General features: G+C 41.0%; 1 protein-coding gene across 1 annotated transcript in view; it reads right to left on the bottom strand.

The window, feature by feature from the left end:
• rgs5a (regulator of G protein signaling 5a) overlaps window positions 1-21,500 on the bottom strand; it is a 254,907-nt gene that overhangs the window by 19,425 nt on the left and 213,982 nt on the right. The window contains exon 2 of the mRNA XM_079575006.1: window positions 5,762-5,850. Coding sequence (XP_079431132.1) covers window positions 5,762-5,805 — 44 coding nt within the window. The 5' untranslated portion in view covers window positions 5,806-5,850. The remainder of the gene's footprint in view (window positions 1-5,761; window positions 5,851-21,500) is intronic.

Below are 21,500 nucleotides of genomic sequence, written 5' to 3' on the forward strand. Positions count from 1 at the left end.
TCGACTGGACCTTTTACAGCTTACAGAGTTAGTTTTTGTTGCTTTCTTCACTGCTTTTTGCCCCTCGCTTTTGGACGCTTTGTTGTTGCTTTTATGTCACATTTTTGTTTGATTTTCATCCTCGTTTTCATCAGTGTTTTTGTGCTTTTAGATTTGGGTGAAGCCAAACTGGAGGAAATGTGCTCAGTTAAGGTGGGGGTTAATACGTTTTATACCATGGTCTGGGTGAATACTGGATTCTGATTGGCTGATGACTGGGATATCACTCCGCTGTGGCGTCGCCATAGCAACGCATGACACAGCTGAATCAGATAAAGGCGTAATTAGTGACTGACAGGAACGTATGAGATGGATTTAGTGTTAATTTCAACGTTTTTGGCCAAAACAAAAGGTTTGCTAAATGTTTGTAGAGCAGAGTGAGCAGCTAGGTTAGCTACTGTTAATAACATATGAGCTTTACATTTCTATTGAAAACGGTTAAGGCTATTCATCATTTTCAGGCGTACATAAAATGATCCTGCATTGAAGCATATTTGTCTGGATTAGTAAAATCAAACATAAAAGTTTCAGTTGGGGGGCCCAGGTGTGAGCGACTCCACCGCAGCTGTTTCCATAAACAGTTGAGCTGTTTGTTTGTTTGTATTGTTTGTTTGTATACTTTATTGTCCCCGTAGGGAAATTTGTCCTCTGCATTTAACCCATCCTTCGATGCCGCTGGGGCAACCCGTAAGGAGCAGTGGTCGACGGCCGTGCCGCGCCCGGGGACCCATCTCCATGATGTGGAGCCAGGCTGATGGTCAGAATCACCTGGCTGGAGGATTCACCTATTGCACATGTTTTTAGTGGTAGGGGAAACCGGAGTACCCGGAGGAAACCTACGCAGACACGGGGAGAACATGCAAACTCCACACAGAAAGGCCCCGTCCTTGGTGGGAGTCGAACCCGGGACCTTCTAGCTGTGAAGCGGACGCGCTAACCGCTGCGCTACCGAGCTGGTTGAGCTAGCTAGCTTTAGCTTCAGGTTAAACAGCATAAAAGTGAAATAACTCCTGCCCACGAGTGCCGCATATCGGTGTTTCCTTCCAGGGAAAAGTGTTTCCGGGTTAGTCCTGTTGTGTTGTGATTCTGTGCTGATGTTGTGTCGTTGAGCCTGACTGAGATCCTCGTAATAGCTGCGGAGAATGACTCGCTCTGAGACCAGCCTTCAGTGACCGGCTAATAACCCACACAAAATAGTCCCGTAGTCTGGCAGATTTAGTGAGTTTAGTCAATGAAAAAAACATTTATTATAAATGTTACGTTTGTGGGACCCTGGTATAAGCGGATTAAACAACGAGGAGCCGCGTTAGACGTTATAATGCAGGAGTAACTCCACTGAGCGTCGTGCATTATAACCGTCTAATGCGGCTCCTCGTTCTTTAATTCTTACTTATTCTCTTTTAAGCTCTTAAAGGAACAGGCCACCGTTTTTCCACACTGAGATATGTTTTTACCTGAGCTTAGACGAGTTGATACGTACCTGTCTGTGTTTTGTGCGTGCGCTCAGTCACGCAAAAAGATCAAAAATGTTGTTAGCATTTGGCTTCTCCCAATGTATTCCTATGGCTCCAAACGGGGGTGAAGTTAGAAGCGACCACGCTCTTCCACGGGCACAAAGACATGTGCGTATCAACTCGTATAAGCTCAGGCAAGAACATATGACAGTATGGAAAGTCGGTCACCTGTTCCTTTAACCCCCACCTAGACTGAGCACATTTTTTCCAGTTTGGCTTTACCCAAATCTAAAAGCTTCCTGAAAAAAAAAAGTCAAAATTGTGATGAAAATGAGGATGAAAAACTCAACCAAAAATGTGCTGGAAAAGCAACACAAACACCAAAAAAGCGATGAAAACATGATAAGAACGTGACAAAAAAAGCAGCAAAAAGTGTAAATAAACAACAACAAAAAACTACGAAAACACAAGACAAAGGCGGCCAAAAAGAGCCGAAAACATGACAACAAACGCTTCAAGAACGTGAGATAAACGCAACGACAACATGACAATAAAGTTACGATCACTTTTGAAGATCTACACTAGCCTCAGTTGAGAGGTTTTCAGATTTGGGCAAAGCCGGACTGGAGAAAACGGAATAAGAGGTTACCCGATAATCGTTTGGTAAAGTTACAAATTAAACGATGAATAAAACTGAGACTATATGCAGTTTTATTCCAGCTTGCACATGTCATTTACAGCACCAGTTTTTATAAATGACTCCCCAGGTGTGTTTTTGGTTGGATTGAGGGAACCATAATGTGGCTAAAATCATCCCCCCGTGAAACATTCTCATGACTCAACATTCTTTTGGCAGAAATACCTAAAGCCGCAGGAATCAGGCTCGGATCCTGAATATTAGCTCTGGCCTTTTTTTACATCGCAGATAACCTGAGCTGCTCAACTTCATCATCTTCAAAGAGAAAAAGGAAGAAAAACACGACTCCCTCCTCTTCGATTCACGAGAGCAGGGCATCGTTCAAAAGTACATATTTCAGTTCTGAAACAAAAGGAGCTTCTAGTGCTGGAAAACATACAGAAGCTAATACTAAAGTATGTCTAGTATATCTTACAGGGTTTTGATGTCTGTATGAAAGAAAGTTGCTTTGCTGCACTGGTTCAAATATATTATAAAAAGCAGAAAGTCTTTTATATTGAAAACTATCACTCTAGTTTATTTATTTATTTATTTGATAGGGACATGTGTGAACGATAAACATGTACCACACTACAACATTTATAGCCGAGGCTAATTTGCAAAGTCCGTCCCGAGAAGGGCTTTAGTTTGTTCAAGAATGTTGCTGGAACTGGTAAAAAATAGTATTAAACCAAAATAGTTTAGATGAGTTCATGAAATTAAATACTCATTCCTTTAAGTTCATTTTAATTACAATTTTGAAGTTTGAGGGATTGCATTGACCAGACTTGCTCCTGTTTTGTACCTGCTGGAATGGTTTAAGGCAGGGGGGTCCAAACTTTTTTCATGGGGGGCCACATATTGGAGCGAACACGGGGTACACTGCAAAAAGTAAATATCAAGCATTGTCTTAAATGACTTGAATTGAGGAAATATATCTTGTTTTGAGCGTTTTTCGCTAATTTAGACATTTTTCCAAGTTTGCTTTGCTTGTTTGAGGACATTTCAGACCAGTTCTAGGATAAATCTCGCTTGAAATAAGAAAGTAAATTTGCCAATGAGATAAGACCAATTTTCTTTCCCCACTGGCAAAGAAAATGACCTGAAATAAGGACGAAATGTATCGAAACGAGTCAGAAACATCTCAGAACAAGTGAAATAATCTAGGACAAATGCCCAAGCACTTCTTAACTAGTCAAAACAACTCACATTTTGATTATTATGCTCAAATTGAGATGTTTATACTGATCTAGTTAATTACTTTTTGCAGTGTAAAGGGCCGTGGGTCGGTGGTTAGTTCCACGAAACCTTCGAGTAGCAGAGGTTTAAATTGTGCCTCATGCCTTTATTTATGCTTAAAACCTTAACGCCAGCTCTGTCTCACAGTAAAATGCTAGTTGTTAGGTTAGAATTGTGTAGAATTATTACATATTAAATAAAAAGGACCAACTCTGATGATGTGAACCGATTCAGCAAGCAGCACTTTGGACACCCCTGGTTTAAGGTGAGACGCTACAGGTGAAGAGGGATTTTTTTTTTAATTTAAAGATATCAATTTGAAACTTTAGCTGTCGATCACTGGCATAAATGAGGATGATGGCGTTTTGTGCCTAAAAATACCCAAATTGGCTATATTTCCTGTCAAAGCGGACTAATGGATCGTGCCGGTTTTAAATGTATGGTTTTATTTTGATATGCTTTTTCAGAGGAGATTTTTGCATTGTGTTTTGTGTTAAAATAAGCTGTGGTGAAAAAATGTTTGTAAAAAAAACCTTTGAGATTCAGAAATCCATTTGAGAAATCCTAATCTAAAACATTGTCAACTCCAAGACTTTGGTGTCTGTAGGAACTACTTATGTGGGGATATTATTATTGTCATTGTGAGGAGATTTTTTCTTTTTCTTTCCAGGTGAGACTTGACAATTTGGTCCAAAACCTGAAAATTTAACATTTGTTTCACTTCAAGCACTAACAACTTATGAGAATTCAGCGTCAATAATGTTTTTAACCTCTTACCTCCTGCCTTGACCGATCGAATTGTCTATTTACCCAAATCTAAAAGCTTCTTGCCTGGAGCTTACAGGCCAGAGGAACCTCTCATTTGAAAGTCCTAGAAAGAACTGCTGTTAATGGAAGTTCTTCACTTTTTTGTTGTGTTTTCATCCTCCTTTTCGTCGCTGCTTTTTTCAAGAAGCTTTTAGATTCGAGTAATTCCAAAATGGAGAAAATTATTCTACTTTTGTACTGTACTTTTCCCTGATGCTTTACATGTTTACCTGGACTGAAAAACAGCCCTGGACTCTGACCAGCCTGGCCCAAATTAGCGTAATTGTGACACTTCCACAAATACATATTTTAACCTCTTACCCCTCGCCTAAGCCAAATGCATTCTGTCCTCTTTTGGCTGTGTAACACCTCATTTGAAAGCTAAGACCCACAAAACTGACCTTTTTCCTCGCGCTGTTGCTGTGTTGTGTCACCTTTTGTATGTTTTTTTTTCTTCTTTTCATTGTTGTCACATTTTTGTTGAATTTTTGTTACTTTTTGGTTGAGTTTTTGTATTTTTTTTGTTGAGTTTTTGTTGAATTTTTGTCACATCTTTGTTAAATTTTTGTTGAATTTTTGTCACATTTTTGTCACTCTTTGGTTGAGTTTTTGTCACTTTTTGTTGAATTTTTGTACATTTTTTGTTGAAGTTTTGTCACGTCTTTGTTGAGTTTTTGTGACATTTTTGTTTAATGTTTGTCACATTTTTGTTAATTTTTTGTTAAATTTTTGTTGAATTTTTGTCATATTTTTGGTGCTTTTTTCCCAAGAATCTTTTTGATTAGGGTAAAGCCAAACTGGAGAAAATGGGATCTGTTCAGGTGGGAGTTAAGGGATTAACCTCTTACCCCCCGCCTTAACATTAACGAGTGCATTTTCCCCAGTTCGGCTTTTTATTATTATTTTTTTGATCGGCATCATCAGCAAAAAGAGCGGGAAAGGTGGTCGTAGAAACAGAAGCAAAATCATTAATTTAAATAATAAATAATAATGGTCCCAAAATTGAATGTGCACCATACTCCACGGAATTCCTTTTAGATTCAGGTTTTTTTATACTGGGCTTTACCCAAATCTAAAAGCTTCTTGACTGGAGAGCAACAATGTAACGCCTCATTTGAAAGCTAAGACCTACAAAAGTGATGGAAGCTTTTTGTCACGTCGCCACATTTTTGTCGTATTTTTGTTGTTTTTTTAAATCATTTTTTGTTGTGTTTTTTTGTCCGTGTTTTTCTCATGTTGTCATCCTCTTTTTCTCGCTATTTTGATGCTTTTCTTTTTTAGCTTTTAGATTTGGGTAAAGCTCCAGAGCCCCAGAGCCAGTGGCCCTTCTGTGCTCTTCCAGAATACAGGACATATGGCCAGTCCACCCCTGCTTTCTACATACCAAGTAATTAATAACTCTTTTTTTTTTTTTCAAGTTTTTCCTGCTGCTTGAACATAATCACGCCACTTAACACAGCCCTTTAGTCGCACTTTCAAATATAAATGACTCAACTTTCCCGTATTCAGAAAACCTTTGCCCCGTGTGTGAAAAGGCAGCACTCACCTCTCCCGGCAGGTCTGTGGTAACGCGGCTAATCCTTTACACATTTTGCTCCTGGTTTGGTTTCCTTCCTCAGCTGTTTTCTGTTTCTCCTCTTGGTAAAGATTGACAAAAAGTTTTACGTCTCTCGCTCACAGTCCCCGGTCGACTTTCTGAGCTCGTCCGCAGCCGTGGGGGAGGCTTTATACAGGCGTCCCACGGGCAGGCGGCCAAAGTCTGGCCCAATCAGAGGAGGATGTGCCGGAGCCGCAGGGACCGGGGGCCTGGGCCGGGCCTGTGTTTGCTTTGAGGTTTTCCGTCAGCGGCAGGTCCGACGCAGGATGCACTTAGCGGGGACACAGGGAGGCCGTTAGATGTGGGAAGAAAGGCTAATTTGTTTGCTTACTTAAGTCGGGACCTGGGACCTGGGGTTGAAAGAAGCGCCTCTAATGCAATAAGCAGTGTCTTGACAAGTTACAGACAGAAGAGAGATGGTGCGCTCAGTTTGCAGCAGCTGGTAGTGCCCACCCACCCCCCCCGCTTTCTTTTTTCTGTATAATATAATGGATGCACATCATAAACACAGCGGATAATACTGTAGTTGGTCATGGGAATCATCTAAATCAAATCAAACTTTATTTAAAAAGCGCTTTTCATACCAAAAGGCATCACAAAGTGCTTTACAGATTACAGCATTTAAAACAATGCGCCTGGGACAACCTCCCATATATATATTTTATATATTAGGATTAAATAAATAGATTAGTCAGTTAAAGGCTAAGCTAAAAAGGTGGGTCTTGAGCTGCTCTTAAAAACATGAACGTTCTCTGCAGCCCTGAGCTCCTCCTCAGGCCTGAGCTCCTCCTCAGGTCTGAGCTCCTCCTCAGGTCTGAGCTCCTCCTCAGGTGGTTCCAGAGGCGAGAGCCGTAATATTCTCTTTTTGTTGACTTTAGGAATAACTAGGAGACCCCTGCCGGAGGAGCGAAGGGGCCGTGAAGGTTCATAAGGTAAAAGCAGTTCTGAAAGATAAGAAGGACCAAGACCATTAAGACATTTAAAAACCATTAAAGAGGGGGTATTATGCTTTTCTCAGTCCCATAGCACCAGTCTATATCACACTACAATGATGACAAACCTTCTGTTGGTCTGTAAATGCAGTAAATTAGAATAACTGCCTTGTATAAAATGTCTCTCTCAAAATGGCTGTAGTGAATGTCTTGAAATAGGCCTCTGTCTCTTTAAGAACCTCTGAGCCTTTCCGACACGCCCCCTCCACACGCTGTCTGTGGCATCAGTGGGGAGGGGGTTCTGCTGAGGAGCAGTGGTTGGTTACTCGGCTGGTGACCAAAGCTCGGAGGCGTCTCCAGGAGGTGGGGGCGTTCCTAGGAGGACTCAGGCAAACCTATCCCTAAAATGGCCGCCATCAGAGTTTTTACAGATTACTCAGAAATACGTGAATGTGCCAAGGCAACACTTCAGGCATGTTTTTTTAATGAGGGAATGACATAATAACATGATGTAAAGCTTGAAAAAGTCGATTTTGCAAAATACCTCCCCTTTAAAAGAACTTTAAAATCGATCCTGAAACACACGTTGAGCCAATGCAGCGATTCTCAAACCGGTGTAATGTGGTCCCGCCTCCTGGTCTTCGTCAGGACTCGAGCTGCTGAAAACCTGAGATCCTCTTTTTGGGAAGACCAGAGAGCAGGGCATTATAGTGGATACGACTGGTGATAAAAGCATGCATGAGCGTCTCCGTGTTGGCCCGAGAGAGAATGGGGCGACTCTGGCTATGTTCTTTAGATGGTAAAAACCTATCTTTGTGATATTCTTAATGTGTGGAATAAACGCCAGCTCAGAGTCAAAGATCACGCCCAGGTTCTTCACCTGTGAGGAAGGATTCAGAGACAGTGACTGTAGTTTGGGTAAAAGTCTCTCTCTCAGGGCGGATGATTAACATTTCAGTTTTGTCCTGGTTCAGCTGGAGAAAGTTTTCTGCCATCCAGAATTTGATATCTAAAAATGCAGTTAAAAATTGCATCCATTGGCCTGGTGTCATCAGGAGACATGGAGATGTATAACTGTGTATCATCAGCATCACTGTGAAAGTTGACCTCGTGTCTCCTGATGACATCACCAAGAGGGAGCATATACAGGTTAAAAAGCACTGGGCCTAAAATTGAACCCTGGGGCACACCAACCTGGCTTTCCTCTGCCTCGCTTACACTAAATAAAACCAGAGCGATGTATTTTACCAAAACTCAAAAACTGAAGTCCTCCTTCTCATGCATTTCTGTAAACCAGAGTCAAACAAAAGTAGTGGAGGAATTTAAATATCGAGGCCTTGTTTTGGATTTAAAGTAAAAAACATGTTAAGTGTGAGGAAGCTGGCCACGAGGGGTTGAAATGGGCAGGCAGACTTAACAAAGGTAGAGTTCTCACCAGACATTTATTACTCACGCAGAAAGGAACTTCTCTGACACACAGATGTCACACACAAAATGGCCCCCAGTGACTACAGCAGTCAGCTTTTATACCTCCCCTAATGGGACAGGACCTCCCACCGGTAGGTACCATTCCTTGATGGGTGACTTCCAAACAAAAGTTCTGCTGGTAAGCTTTAACATCTTACATAAAGATGAGTCAAGAGTCCAAAACGATCAGCGTTCAACTCAAATGAATAAAGACAATACAAGCCAAAAATCAAACACAAAGGAAACTCAAAACAAAGATTCAACTAGTTTCCCCCCTTCCACATGTTTCAGCCTGAAGTTTTTAAAATGGCCGACACAGACCACGCCCCTTCCTTTCTTCCCACCAGGTGGTACAGGTAAATGTCTGAGTAAATTAATTAACAAAGTTTTAAATGGACAATGTGATATAATTATTAACATATACATGAATCTGAGGATTATTGTCGGCTGGTGGATATTGCAAACGAAGCAAAATAACAAACACACACAATGGGACAAACCCACTTTGTCACATTAAGAAAATCTGCAACACACTAAGGGCGCGTTCACACCTGGGACTCGGTTCGATCGGGGACCAAAATTGGCGCTGTTCGCGTTCACGCCTCTTTTGTGTCAATCAAACCTGCCTGCCAGACACTCCCAGCTCCAAATGGGGGTATACATTGATTGACATGTTTTCTATTGAACGCTCTTCATGTAACGCGGTTTAATCTTGGAGGTCGACCGTGTGGTGAAGACATGTCCCCATTGTGCCCGCTGTTTGTGTGTTGACGTGATGACAGTGCGTTTCATGATTGACACAGAAAGCACATCCATCTCCACTTCTGAAAGCTTTTCAAATGACAGGTCGTTTTCCGCCTCGGCGGGAGGGCGGGCCTGCAGAGACACACAGACACGGGCCTTTGGGAGTGACAGACAGACGCACAAATGGTCATTGATTTTCTGTAGATCTTGTGGAGATAAACGGTGACAGGAGAAAGAAATTGTTTCCTTTTTGAAGACATTGGATATTCTTGGAAAATCAGCCAAATAGCAAAAATCAATAAACCAGGCAAAGAATCATAAACGGAAATATTCCTAGAAGAAATTAGAAGAAGTGGAGATGTCCAAACAGTGAAAAACAGAAAAATGCATCTTCGGAAGTTGGCCCTTGAAGTGTCCAATTACAATTTACACAAGCAGCAACTTCCCTCTCTCTTGGTACAACAGCTTTTTCTGCATCTGCGGTTTCTGTTTCCACATTGTTTTACTGGAAACCTTTGTACGTCTTGGCTGTTTTTTGTAAGGTTTAGTGGATTTTTCAATAATGTTTAGCTGCAGACCCGGAGCCGAGACAAATCCACCGGGATAGTGCGCCCTCTGCTGGCAAAGACAGATATACGACGGTATTTAGCTCATGTTTTACAGTTGTATCGTTGGGATTATTTTGTGTAATTTAGAAAGTGTTGACATGTAGCTTAGTTTAGGCGACATGTACTATTATTTGGGTTATTTTCTGAAATTAAAACTGTATGTTTTACTGCTTTCATTGTATTTTGTAGGACAGAGCCTTCATTTGTTCATTGGTTCAACAAAGGACAGAGACAATATTTTGGAACAAAATTACATTTTTATTGTGGTAACGGCCATTGCTGTAATCAGTAAAGAAAGGAGAGAAATCAGGTTAATAATGTTAGCTGCAGATGCAATAACACATTAAAAAACAACATTTGTACCGTCAGGGTCTTCCCTGTTTTCTAAATTCAGCAGCATCTTTCTGTTAACTTCACTAAAACAAAAGATCAACACTGATGTCATTAATGTGTAAAAATCAAATGTTGTAATTCTGGGATAATAATGATAATAATAATAATAATAATAATACAGTCAAAACTAGTCTGGAATGACATAAACATGCAACTATGTGCCATAACTTTTTTTTAAATTTTATTTGTCCTTTATTTATCCAGGATACAACTCGTTGAGATTAAAAAGAGTGTCCAGGCCAAGATTCTTTAACATTAAAATATGCAATAATTTGCCACAGAAAGTAAAACCTGTACTACATAATTATGAATAAATTATATTTACTTTACAACCTGCAATTGCATTTTTTGGGTGTCATGTAATTGGGATTATTTATTGTTTTTACTCATTTACAACTAGCATGAATGCTGTCTTAAGCAGAAAATGTGTCATCTTATCTTTATCAAACAACAGAAGCATCTACGATTTCTATATTGGTTCATAAGAAATCAAAAAATGAAATAACTCGGTTAAAGTCTCACGTTCGTTGAGTTGATCAAATCAATCTTCCCAAGACCTAATACCGTCGTGTATCCGTCTTTACCAGCAGAGGGCGCACTATCACGGTGGATTCGCTTCACGGTATTTCTGTCTCTTTTTTTTCTTCTCGATTTTTTTACTGCAGAGAGTCCGTACGAGCCATTCATGCCTCGTCATGCTATAACTTATAAGCTAAAGACATTTGAGACCTACACATTCATACTTCTGAAACACTGAAGAGGCACCGAGAGCCCCCCCACAGCTGCAGCACAGTGGAGGCGCCACAGGAAGCAAAACGAGGAGACAAACGAGGAGGCATCCGGGCAAGACTCACAACTAAGCCACACAAATCAGTAACTTCGACATTAAAGCGACGTTGCCTATTTTGGTGTCACATCTGTACGAGTTTGAGTCGGCCGTTGGATGGAAGCTCATTATGAAGCCCAGTCCTTGCAGCATGTTTCTGTGGAGAGCCGCTCTTATCAGCCAAACAAGTATCATTAAGTCGCGTCAGATGTTTTGGTTATAAAGTGGTTATGAGAAAAAGCAGTGCAGCCATTAAATTGTCACAAAGTCATTCGTCTTCCCTCGGAACCCAAATGTTTAGCAACAGCGAACAAAGATAAGCCGCATTTTGAGGTTGTTGCATAAGGAAAGGAGAAGATCAGGGGCGGACTGGCCATATGTCCTGTATTCTGGAAGAGCACAGAAGGGCCACTGGCTCTAGGGCCACCGGTCTGGCCTCTCACTTTACCCTACCCTTACCCCCGGGCGTGACCGAGCTTTACCCAAATCTAACCTCTTAACTCCCGCCTGAACCGAGAGGATCTTTTTTCTTCACGTCATCAGACTTTTTATCCATCATTTTTTTGTTGGGTATTCAACTCATTTTTAGATGTTTTTTTTTGTCATTTTTTGTCACATTTTTGTCATTTCTTTGTCATTTCTTCGTCTAATTGTTGTAATTCTTTGTCAAATTTGTATCCAATTTTTGTCACATTTTTGTAATTTTTTTGTCACTTTTTAGTAATTTTTTGTCACTTTTTTTTGTCATTTTTTTTGGTAAAATTTTTATCAAATTTTTGTCAAATTTTTTATTTATTTTTTTATTTTTATTTTTTAATTTTTGTGACATTTTTGCCACTTTTTCATACATTTTTTGTCACTTTTTTGTATTTTTTTTTGTCATTTTTTGGTCCATTTTTTATCATTTTTTTGGAAAAAAAAAGGGTAATTTTTTGGTCAATTCTTTTGTCATTTTTGTGGCATTTTTGCCACTTTTTCATCAATTTTTCGTCACTTTTTTGTCAAACTTTTCTCACTTTTTTGTCACATTTCCATCATTGTTTTCGTCTCAGTTTTGTCACTATTCTCACAGCTTTTTTCCAAAAGCTTTTGGATTGGGGTAAAGCCAAACTGGAGAAAATGTGCTCGGTTCAGGTGGGAGTTAAGGGGTTAAAAGAAAAGCATCCAAAAACAAAAATGCGCTGGAAAAGCAACAAAAAAGTGACAAAAACACAACAAAATGTGACGAAAACGTGACGACAAAGCGATGAAAAAAGCAATGAAAAAACAACAATAAAACAAAAAAAACCCGAAAAACAAGATACGAAAACACAACGAAAAAGTGACGAAAAAGTGACGAAAACAGGCCAAAAAGCCACAAAAAAGTAATGAAAAAGCAACAAAAACATGACAAAAATGCAGCGACAACATGACAAAAAGTTGCCATCACTTTTCTAGATTTTAGCTTTCAAATGAGGCGTTACAGTGTTGCTCTCCAATCAAGAAGCTTTTACTGGAGAAAATGCTCTCGGTTAAGGCGGGGGTTAAGAGGTTAATATATGTATTTGTGGAAGTGTCACATTTACGCTAATTTGGACCAGACTGACCAGAGTCCAGGGCTGTTTTTCGGTCCCAGTCCGCCCCTGGAGAAGATTGAAGCCATATTGTGTTATACTGTTTGTCATATGTCCTTATTATGGCACCATAGAATGAATATATCTAGGGATGCCGCGGCGATAGCATTGCTGAAGCTAGTGGCAACATGCTAATGAAAGTAGCCTCATAATACTGGAATGGACAAGTGTGTGTGTTTTAGTTTAGGTGGCCTTGTTTATAATGTCAGCATCTCTGAACATATCAGTGTTTGTGACAGTGAAGAAGTTTGCTTATTTCTCTGGTGAGCTTTGATTTGTGTTCGCAAAAGCTGCCGCACTCGTCCTCTTCTCCTTTCACTTCCCCTTCAGCCCTCATATGCAAAAATCCGATATGCCACAGACGTTTCATGTATATATACACAACTCTGAGCAGGTGCAGTCTACAGTAGCCACAGATAAGCCGCCTGGACTCTTATTTTTTTATTTATGAGACTGTTCCTCCCAATCCAATTATCTAAACACAAACCATTTTCTTTAAGGGTTATTGTCGTGCAGAGTCGACTTTTATCTCACAACAGGAGTTCCAGAACCTCCCAGGGCTGCACAGACAAAACCACCGCACCAGTGAAGCCAACGTTATTTTTGGTCATTGCCTTCAGTATAACGTTATTTAGGATGTTTTGAATGAAATGTTTGTGGAGAAACATTCATGTTGGGGTGTCCAAACCTTTTTCATTGAGGGTTTCATATTGCAGTGTGTTTGGTGTGGAGGGGCCACAGATCGGTGGACAGAGTTTTAACCCGTTCTCCACATCTTTATTTAGGCATGTAACCTTAAAACTAGCTCTTGCCCACAATAGAATATTTGTTTTTGAGAAAGTGTAGAATGATGAAATTTGATGTAAAAAGTAGTATCTCTGTCGGTGAGAGTCAATCAGCCGAATGCCCGTCTCGACTGCACATGCGTGGGTCAAACAGGCTCCTCATTTCGGCCCAAACAAACCGCTCCGCCATTGAAATGTGTGAACGAGTCCAGGTAGCGGAGCGAGAACACTGAAGTCTGAGCCATAACTGTGACCCATAAGGCTGACGGGCATTTGTTTAAAGACTGTAAGTCTCAAGTGACATTTCTTGAAAATATTTATGTTGTCAATATCTTGAAAGCGACGGAAAAGCCAGGACGGCGGCTCCATAGGCAGGAGTGGACCATAGTGGACCATAGTGGACCTGAGATCAGCCCGACACAAATTTAAATCATTTAAATTTGTCCTGAAATCTCGGGGGAAAGTTTCAAAACGGTGTTGATGTTAAATATAGTGGGTACATTTCCGTCTGTCACATTATTGATCGATTAGCCATGTTGTTCCATCAGATCACTCGTAATATAACATAGAAGATACAAGATTTCGTTGACTGTCCACCTCGTTATTGACAAAATAAAAGATTCTATGTTTTTATTTCTCATGCAGTTTAAATGTCCTGAATATCAGGACTTGAGGCCACAGTTTCAGACCCTGCACTTTGTCCAACAGTCGCCTTCAAGGGTCAGAAATGTTTTTCTCACATAGTTTGAGAGTTGGTCGTCACTTTTGAAGGATCTCCTCATATGAACGGCTGTTCAGTTCTTTACGTTTCTGTTTATCTCCGTACGTAGTCCTGGTTGTTAAAATAGACTTAATGCTAATATTGTGACGAGCTCCACGGCGACGAAAAAAACGCTTTAAATCATCAACTTTCCAGCGGTTTAAACCATAGAAATAAAAAGTTAAACGGTCCAAATCAGAGCTTTCTTCGTTGCTTTACGCTAACTATCAATATTGTTTGGTAGTCAAAATGAATTCCATTACCCATAATGCAACGGGAGACCCGAGATGGGCATTCGGCTTATTCAACAAGAAGCCTGAGGTCCATCAAAAATTGGTCTGAGGGCCACATTTGGCCCCCAGGCCGCACTTTGGGCCCCCCTGAATTGTAGCATTAGCATCTTATTAGCTAACTGTTTATTCAGCTTCAGTCTTATTTTAGTCTAACATAAAATCTACACATTTTAGTCATTTTAGTCTCATAAATAATTATTAACCAGTTCCCTGCCGTCCACAGGAGGTTGTGTCACACAGATTTAAAAAAAAACGACAAGGTCTTACGAAACACGAGGATACACATTTAAATGTTGTATTAAATAAGCATTACAGTGAAATGTCACCCTGCCCTGCTCTTCATGCTTACACTGCGCACAAACAGGACACTGCACATAAACAAACCCTGCAGATAATTTCCCACAAACCGTTAGAAGGACTCGGGGAATTTACTCGGACAAAAGCGCCAAGTTAATTCTTCATCAAAATCAGACCCTGACCTTGACTCCTTTGTTCGGGTTCAGACACGTCTCGATCAGTAACAACAGGAGCCGAGGCAATCGAGAGGCGAAGAAGACCCGTGCTGTGTTCAAAGTGTCATTAAGGGCGGGAAGAATCTGCACTGAAGGGAAGAACTGTTCCAATAATGCTGATTAAGGATGTTGAGGAGACTCTAGATACGAATGTCAGCAGAAACAGAAAAGAGTGATCCAGGTGATTCACACAGCTGGATTTAGAGACCACCCAAGTCCACTATTCATTAGGATTATTATACAAACAGGAGAATGTCAGACTCTGTTGGTGCCAAGCCAGAAACAGAGCTCTTCCAGGGGGCTTTGTGTTTGATTCTGAAAATGAAATGTTAAGAGAAATTACTTCAACAACTTCAAAACAAATGTGGTGCTACTACTACTACTTTACTTTATTTGCAACATAATTCTTGATCATGTACCAGCTTGATTCTTGGCTGTATTTATTGTAGATTTTCAACCTGAATAGACTCAAACATAGACAAAAGCAGCGATTCAAAAGATTTATTGACATACCGTAAATTCTCTAATACTGGCCTGTATTCCATTAGCGGCCGGGTCTCTGACAGAGGCCGGGGCTTTTATTAGAAACTATAGCGGTAGAAATATTCCCCATGTTAGGAATTTGTCTCATACTGGTGTAAATGAAAACTCACATGCAGGAAGTAACAAACGGGAACCCGGGCCGAGGGGGACGCTGCGGAGGAGCTGATCCGAGCGTTACTTTGACACAGATTTAGCCACTTTTCAAACCTCCTGTGACCATATTTGGAAATAGGGAAAGCAACAAATGTCGTGTGACCCTCCAGGGTTTTAATAAAGTCTCCATCGCGTCTTCAAAGCACGTCCAGCTGCTCCGTGTGCAGGTCAGTCCCACGCCTCAAAATAACTCCTCCCATCAGCGCGAGCGTCTCGTCTTCTCTCGGGTCAGTCTCATGATCGATCACAAACACAAACGCTCCGTCTAAACTCGCCTTTTACACAAGATAACAACAAATAATCCGGTCCGCGGTAAAAAAGTTTGAGTTTGAAACGTTAATTAATAAATGAACCTAATATTTTAGTGCAAATGGACACAAATCTCGTTTTTCTTCGTTTTCCTGGTCGTCCGTTTTGCTCAAAAAGAAATAAAGGCCTGTCTCTAACTGTGGCCTGGTTCCAATAAAGGCCTGGTCCTAGATGCCCTTGAGTAAATAAAGGCCCCGGCCTGTATTAGAGCATTTACGGTATATATATACTGTATATATTTTTGGTGATCAGACCCCAGCAGTAGACACCGATATGGAGTAAAGTAATGGGTAGGTTAGCTTTAGGGATGTCATGGACACTGATGATGGTATGGGAGAATGGTGAAGGATTTACCAGGGTGAATCTGTGGATAGAAGATTTGGGGAATTTGCATGTTCTCCCTCAGTCGGTGTCAGTTTCCTCCAGGTATTCCGGTGTTTCCGATATGAAATACACGGCAATGTTGAATAATTGACGTCTTCCTCTGGTGTCTGGACCCTGGTGGTGGTAGTTTCAAGTACCTGGGTGTTCACCTCAACAATAAACTGGACTGGTCCCACAACACAACACCAACTCCCTGTACAAGAAGGGCCAAAGTCGCCTCCACCTTCTGAGGAGACTGAGGTCCTTCTGCTCAGGACTTTTTATGACTCTGTGGTGGCCTCTGCTCTCCACTACGCTGCCGTGTGCTGGGCCCCGGGCAGCACAGAGCGGGACAAGACCAGACTGAACAAGCTGGACTGGAGGGCCAGCTCCGTCCTGGGCTGCCCCCGGGACTCAGGACAGAAGGGTGATAGCCAAGCTCACCTCCATCATGGACAACACCTCCCATCCACTGCACGGGAGGCAGGTACTTCATCCCTACTGTTGTTAGACTGAACAACAAGACTGTAAAGTAATATGTGCAATAACCCCCCTTGCAAAACTATGTGCAATAATCTCTGCATCAGCTGCACTTATTGACAACCTGCACTAGGACTGGAACTTTACACCCCGATATTTTACTTACATAATCTGTCCTAATGTTTATCCCATTTTTATTTATTATTTCCTTATTGTTATAATTCCGCCCCTAGGATTTTTGCTTTACTTATTGTACATAAGATGCCTCGTTTTTTCTACTTTTTAACTGTTTGCACATTTCCTGTCTGTTTTTGCACACTCTGAGTGATCTTATTGAACGCCGATTGTAACAAGTGAATTTCTCCATTGTGAGATCAATAAAGGATCATCTTGGTGGACGAGACCCGGGGCGGCCAGGTGACAACGGCGAGCAGAGCCGAGGAGAGGCCGGGCGGAGTAGGGGCCGAGGAGGGTCGCGGCACAACCGGGAAACGGCCGAGCGATGGACGAGAAAGTTTAAAAAGGGGATCCTGGGCGATGAATGGCTGAAGCAGGAATGTGCAGCTGCTCGGAGGATTGTTGAAGAGCTGCAGATATTGAGGCAATGAATAAATACAGCTGGTCGATCTTCCACCGGAAAAAAAAATCCTTGTTGTGAACCTGTTCATAACCATGGCAATAAAAGCAATTCTGATTCCAAGTTGAATTTGCTCAGAGGCTTCATTGAGACGCCTGTCATCTTGTCTGTTCCAAGGAGCTTCGTCAAGGCTCTGTTTTGTCAGAGTTGTTCACCGTGTTCAGTTCAGTGCGGACTGTCAGTTTTTCATGGATGAAGTCTTTTCTTTTCCCCCAGAATCTCTTTGGTTAAAACCGAAGAAAAGATAATGGTCAGGGGCGGACTGGGACTTAAAAACGGCCATGGACTCTTTACCCAAATCTAAAAGCTCCTGAACTGGAGAGCAACAGTGTAACGCCTCATTTGAAAGCTAAGACCTACAAGAATGATTGCAACTTTATGTCATGATTTTGTTGTTTTTTCATTACTTTTGTGGCTTTGTCATTGTGTTTTATCACTTTTTTGTGGCCTTTTTTGTTGCTTTTTTCATTGCTTTGTTGCTGTGTTTTTGTCACATTTTTGTCACATTTTTTGTTGCTTTTACGGCACATTTTTGTCCCGTGTTCATCCTCGTTTTCGTTTTTCTTTTTTGGCGCTTTTCTTTTGAGCTTTTAGATTTGGGCAAAGCTCGGTTAAGGCGTAAAATTAGAGATTAAGGAGAACATTGAGAGGCCAGACCTGTGGCCCTAAAGCCAGTGGCCCTTCTGTGCTCTTCCAGAATACAGGACATATGGCCAGTCCGCCCCTGATATTGGTTAAAGCAGCGGCGCAACTTTTGGAGAAATGCCCTGTGAAATCAGGCATTTTAGTGTATCCCACACCACACCAACATCACGATATACATGATTGTTTTCGCAGCAAATTAAAGTTTGAACCATGACCCTCGAGCCCAGGGGCAGACTGGCCATATGTCCTGTATTCTGGAAGAGCACAGAAGGGCCACTGGCTTTAGGGCCACCGGTCCCGCCTCAACCGAGCTTTACCCAAATCTAAAAGCTAAAAAGAAAAGCATCAAAATAGCGAGAAAAAGAGGATGAAAAGTCAACAAAAACATGAGAAAAACACAACAAAAAATGATGGAAAAAATAGTTGAAAAAACAACAAAAATATGACAAAAATGTGGCGACATGACGAAAGGTTTCCATCACAAAAACATGAATCTAAAAGGAATTCCGTGGAGTATGGTGCACCACAAGGTTCAATTTTGGGACCATTATTATTTATTATTTATATTAATGATTTTGCTTCTGTTTCTACGACCACCTTTCCCGTTCTTTTGGCTGATGATACCGATCAAAAAAATAATAATAAAAAGCCGAACTGGGGAAAATGCACTCGTTAATGTTAAGGCGGGGGGCAAGAGGTTAAAATATGTATTTGTGGAAGTGTCACAATTACGCTAATTTGGGCCAGGCTGGTCAGAGTCCAGGGCTGTTTTTCAGTCCCAGTCCGGCCCTGCTCGAGTCGTGAACAAAACAAACGTTTTTTTAAAAGGAGCAGCTCATAATGTCGGAAAGTGGCCTTGGTTATAAAATGTATTTAATCACACTGAGACGCATAACTGTTGAACTCACAACTGTGAAGAAAGGAAAATATGAGGCACCAATTTATAACATAACATTGCTTTTCAGTTTCATTGAATTCCATCTACGACTTCTTTTTCCTGGTAGTTCTATTCAGCTCTTTACACTTAACATAACTTGTTCGAGTGTCACCTTGATTCATCGTTTAATTAACATTACATCGGTTCTGCCTTGGCTCCGGACCCAGTAGTCTCTCTCTCAAACAGGAAGCTCGTATTACCTGCAGAATGCGGACAATGCGGCTTCTTTTCATGGCCTGTGGTCCGTGGGGAGCAGGGAGGCGTTGTGTCGGCGCACGTTTCCTTCGGCGTTCGGGAGGAGGGAGTGTTTTGTCGGGGCGACGGTCGGGCGGCTGAACAAATAAACTGTGGAGGTTTAGCTAGGTGCTTTGTCTGCCCCCTCTGACGTAGGAACATGGTGGATCTGTGAGGGAGTTAATGAAGAACACGGAGAATGACCTTTGGTGGTGGTAAAGTACTGACTTACAGACTACGTTCACATTTGCAAAGACTCATTACTAAGTTCCCGAACGTATTTGTAACATCCCAATTGTTCACAAGGATGAGTTCTGTTGGGATGTTTTTCAGAATGTCAATTACAATCGAAGTTATAACAGAAAATAACGGACAGATCTCCATTTTGTATAGTTTAAAGGATCTGCATCATGCTATTTTAGCCATCCCGAAGTAAAGTGTAGGCATTTATATGATATGTTGTACCTCTACCACTATGGAGCACTATTTTTGTGAGAATTATAAGTATTTTCTGGGGGTATTTCCCAAACCCGGAAGACAAGACGCTTCGATTCAGTTAACTCCGCCCCCTCTCTCCGAGCGGATCGGCCCATGCATTATTAGCAGTAAAATAAATATAGCTTCGTAAATGGCTAACACACACGCTAACACACACAAGCTAACACACACACGCTAACACACACAAGCTAACACACACAAGCTAACACACACTCTAACACACACAAGCTAACACGTGTTTTGACTCACCACTGCTCTGTCCTGGCCTCTCCATCACATCGGGGACTCGCGTTGGTTATAAAAGTTAATCCACTTTGAGAAGATTCACTAAACATCAGAGACAGTCACAGAAAAACACTATTTTGCTGATAGTCGCTGAATCCCGGAAAGAAAGAGCTCCATCTTCACATCCTTCAGTGCAAACATGACACCTGTTCAGACGCTCAGGCGTGCGTTTGTTTTGTGTTTGTTTTCAGCCCTGACCTGGAAGCGCGTCCTTTTTTTTATTTTTTATTGTGAATTTTATTGTGACAATTACAAAGAAAAAACAGACAAGAGAGACATTACAAAGAACAGACAACAGATCTCACGTGACATTAAACCAGAAAACTTTTGAGAAGAATTTCATAGGCTGTATTGGTAGGCGTACTGGGCGGGTGTGCATGTGAGAGCGTTCGTGCGTAATGGGAAAAAAAAAGACAATAGAAAAATTATAATAATTGTTGTCATTGTCATCATCAACACCATCATCCATACTGACATTATGCTGTATCTAATGATAATCACAATTATGATTATTATATATATGTATACATATACACACATACATACATACATCAACAACAACCCTATTAATAATAGCATAATAATTATGCTAGTAGTAGTAGTAATAGTAATAATAATAATAATATTCATAATCAATATCATGTTCAATAGTCTTATGATCACGAAATTACTTATTGTTTTTTTTATCCATTTGTTCTCTACCATTCTGTCCCTGATCTATATCTGTCTTGTTGTTATTTTTTGTTATTGTTGTTGTTTTACCCTAAAATGGGCTAAGGTGCATTAAAAGGACAAGAAGTGCTCACCTGGGCAGAAATATTGTCCCTGTAAGCACCTTCCCACCGACCTGAGAGCTTGTGTATCATTTGTGTGTGTGTGTGTGTTTTTTTTTTTGTACTATTCCACTGTGACTTTTTCTTTGTTTTAATGAAAATTAAAATCAGACCATAAGGCACTACATTACAGACGTCAGGCTCTTCCTGTTTGACACTATAACCGTCAGAGTGTCACAACTCAGTGGTTTTCCAGCAGAGGGCGGAGCAGCTGCTTAGAGAGCAGGATTCAGGAGGATTACTGAGAACTGAGTGAATGAAGCCACAAACCACTCTAGGGGTGTTTTTGATAAGGACATAGCATAACAACATAGCTCCAAAAGCTCCAAAAAGTCGATTTTGCATGATATAGGACCTTTAACATTACAAATACTCAGAAGAGCACAATCAGACATAACCCGAGTTCTGCTGACTCTGAGCCGCCGTCACGATGGATTCAGTTGCTCTTCTGGCTTTCTCTTGAGGATAAAGGTCACAGAATGATATTCTCTGATAAGGTCTAAGTGGCTCATCAGTTCATCAGCACATTTCACAAATTCCAAGGAACAACACCGTCACTGTCATGTCTAAAACGAGTCTGCTATAGTTCAATCAAAACGTGTTAATTAGATGCTCAACATTCTATTTCACAATTGTTTGCTTTTACAACATACTGAAGAACAAAACACATGTTTTTCCACTACTGGACAAACCATAAACGGGTTATACACGTGACAAGTGACGTCACCCGACAGAACGGCAAAAGGAAAGTGCAGCCAATGCTACTCCACAGTATATCCGCTGAAAACTTTTGACAAAAGATTATGCTAAATAAAATCAATGTGGTCAACACAGACGC

Source organism: Gobius niger, assembly GCF_951799975.1.
Source record: "Gobius niger genome assembly, chromosome: 17".
Taxonomy (NCBI): domain Eukaryota; kingdom Metazoa; phylum Chordata; class Actinopteri; order Gobiiformes; family Gobiidae; genus Gobius; species Gobius niger.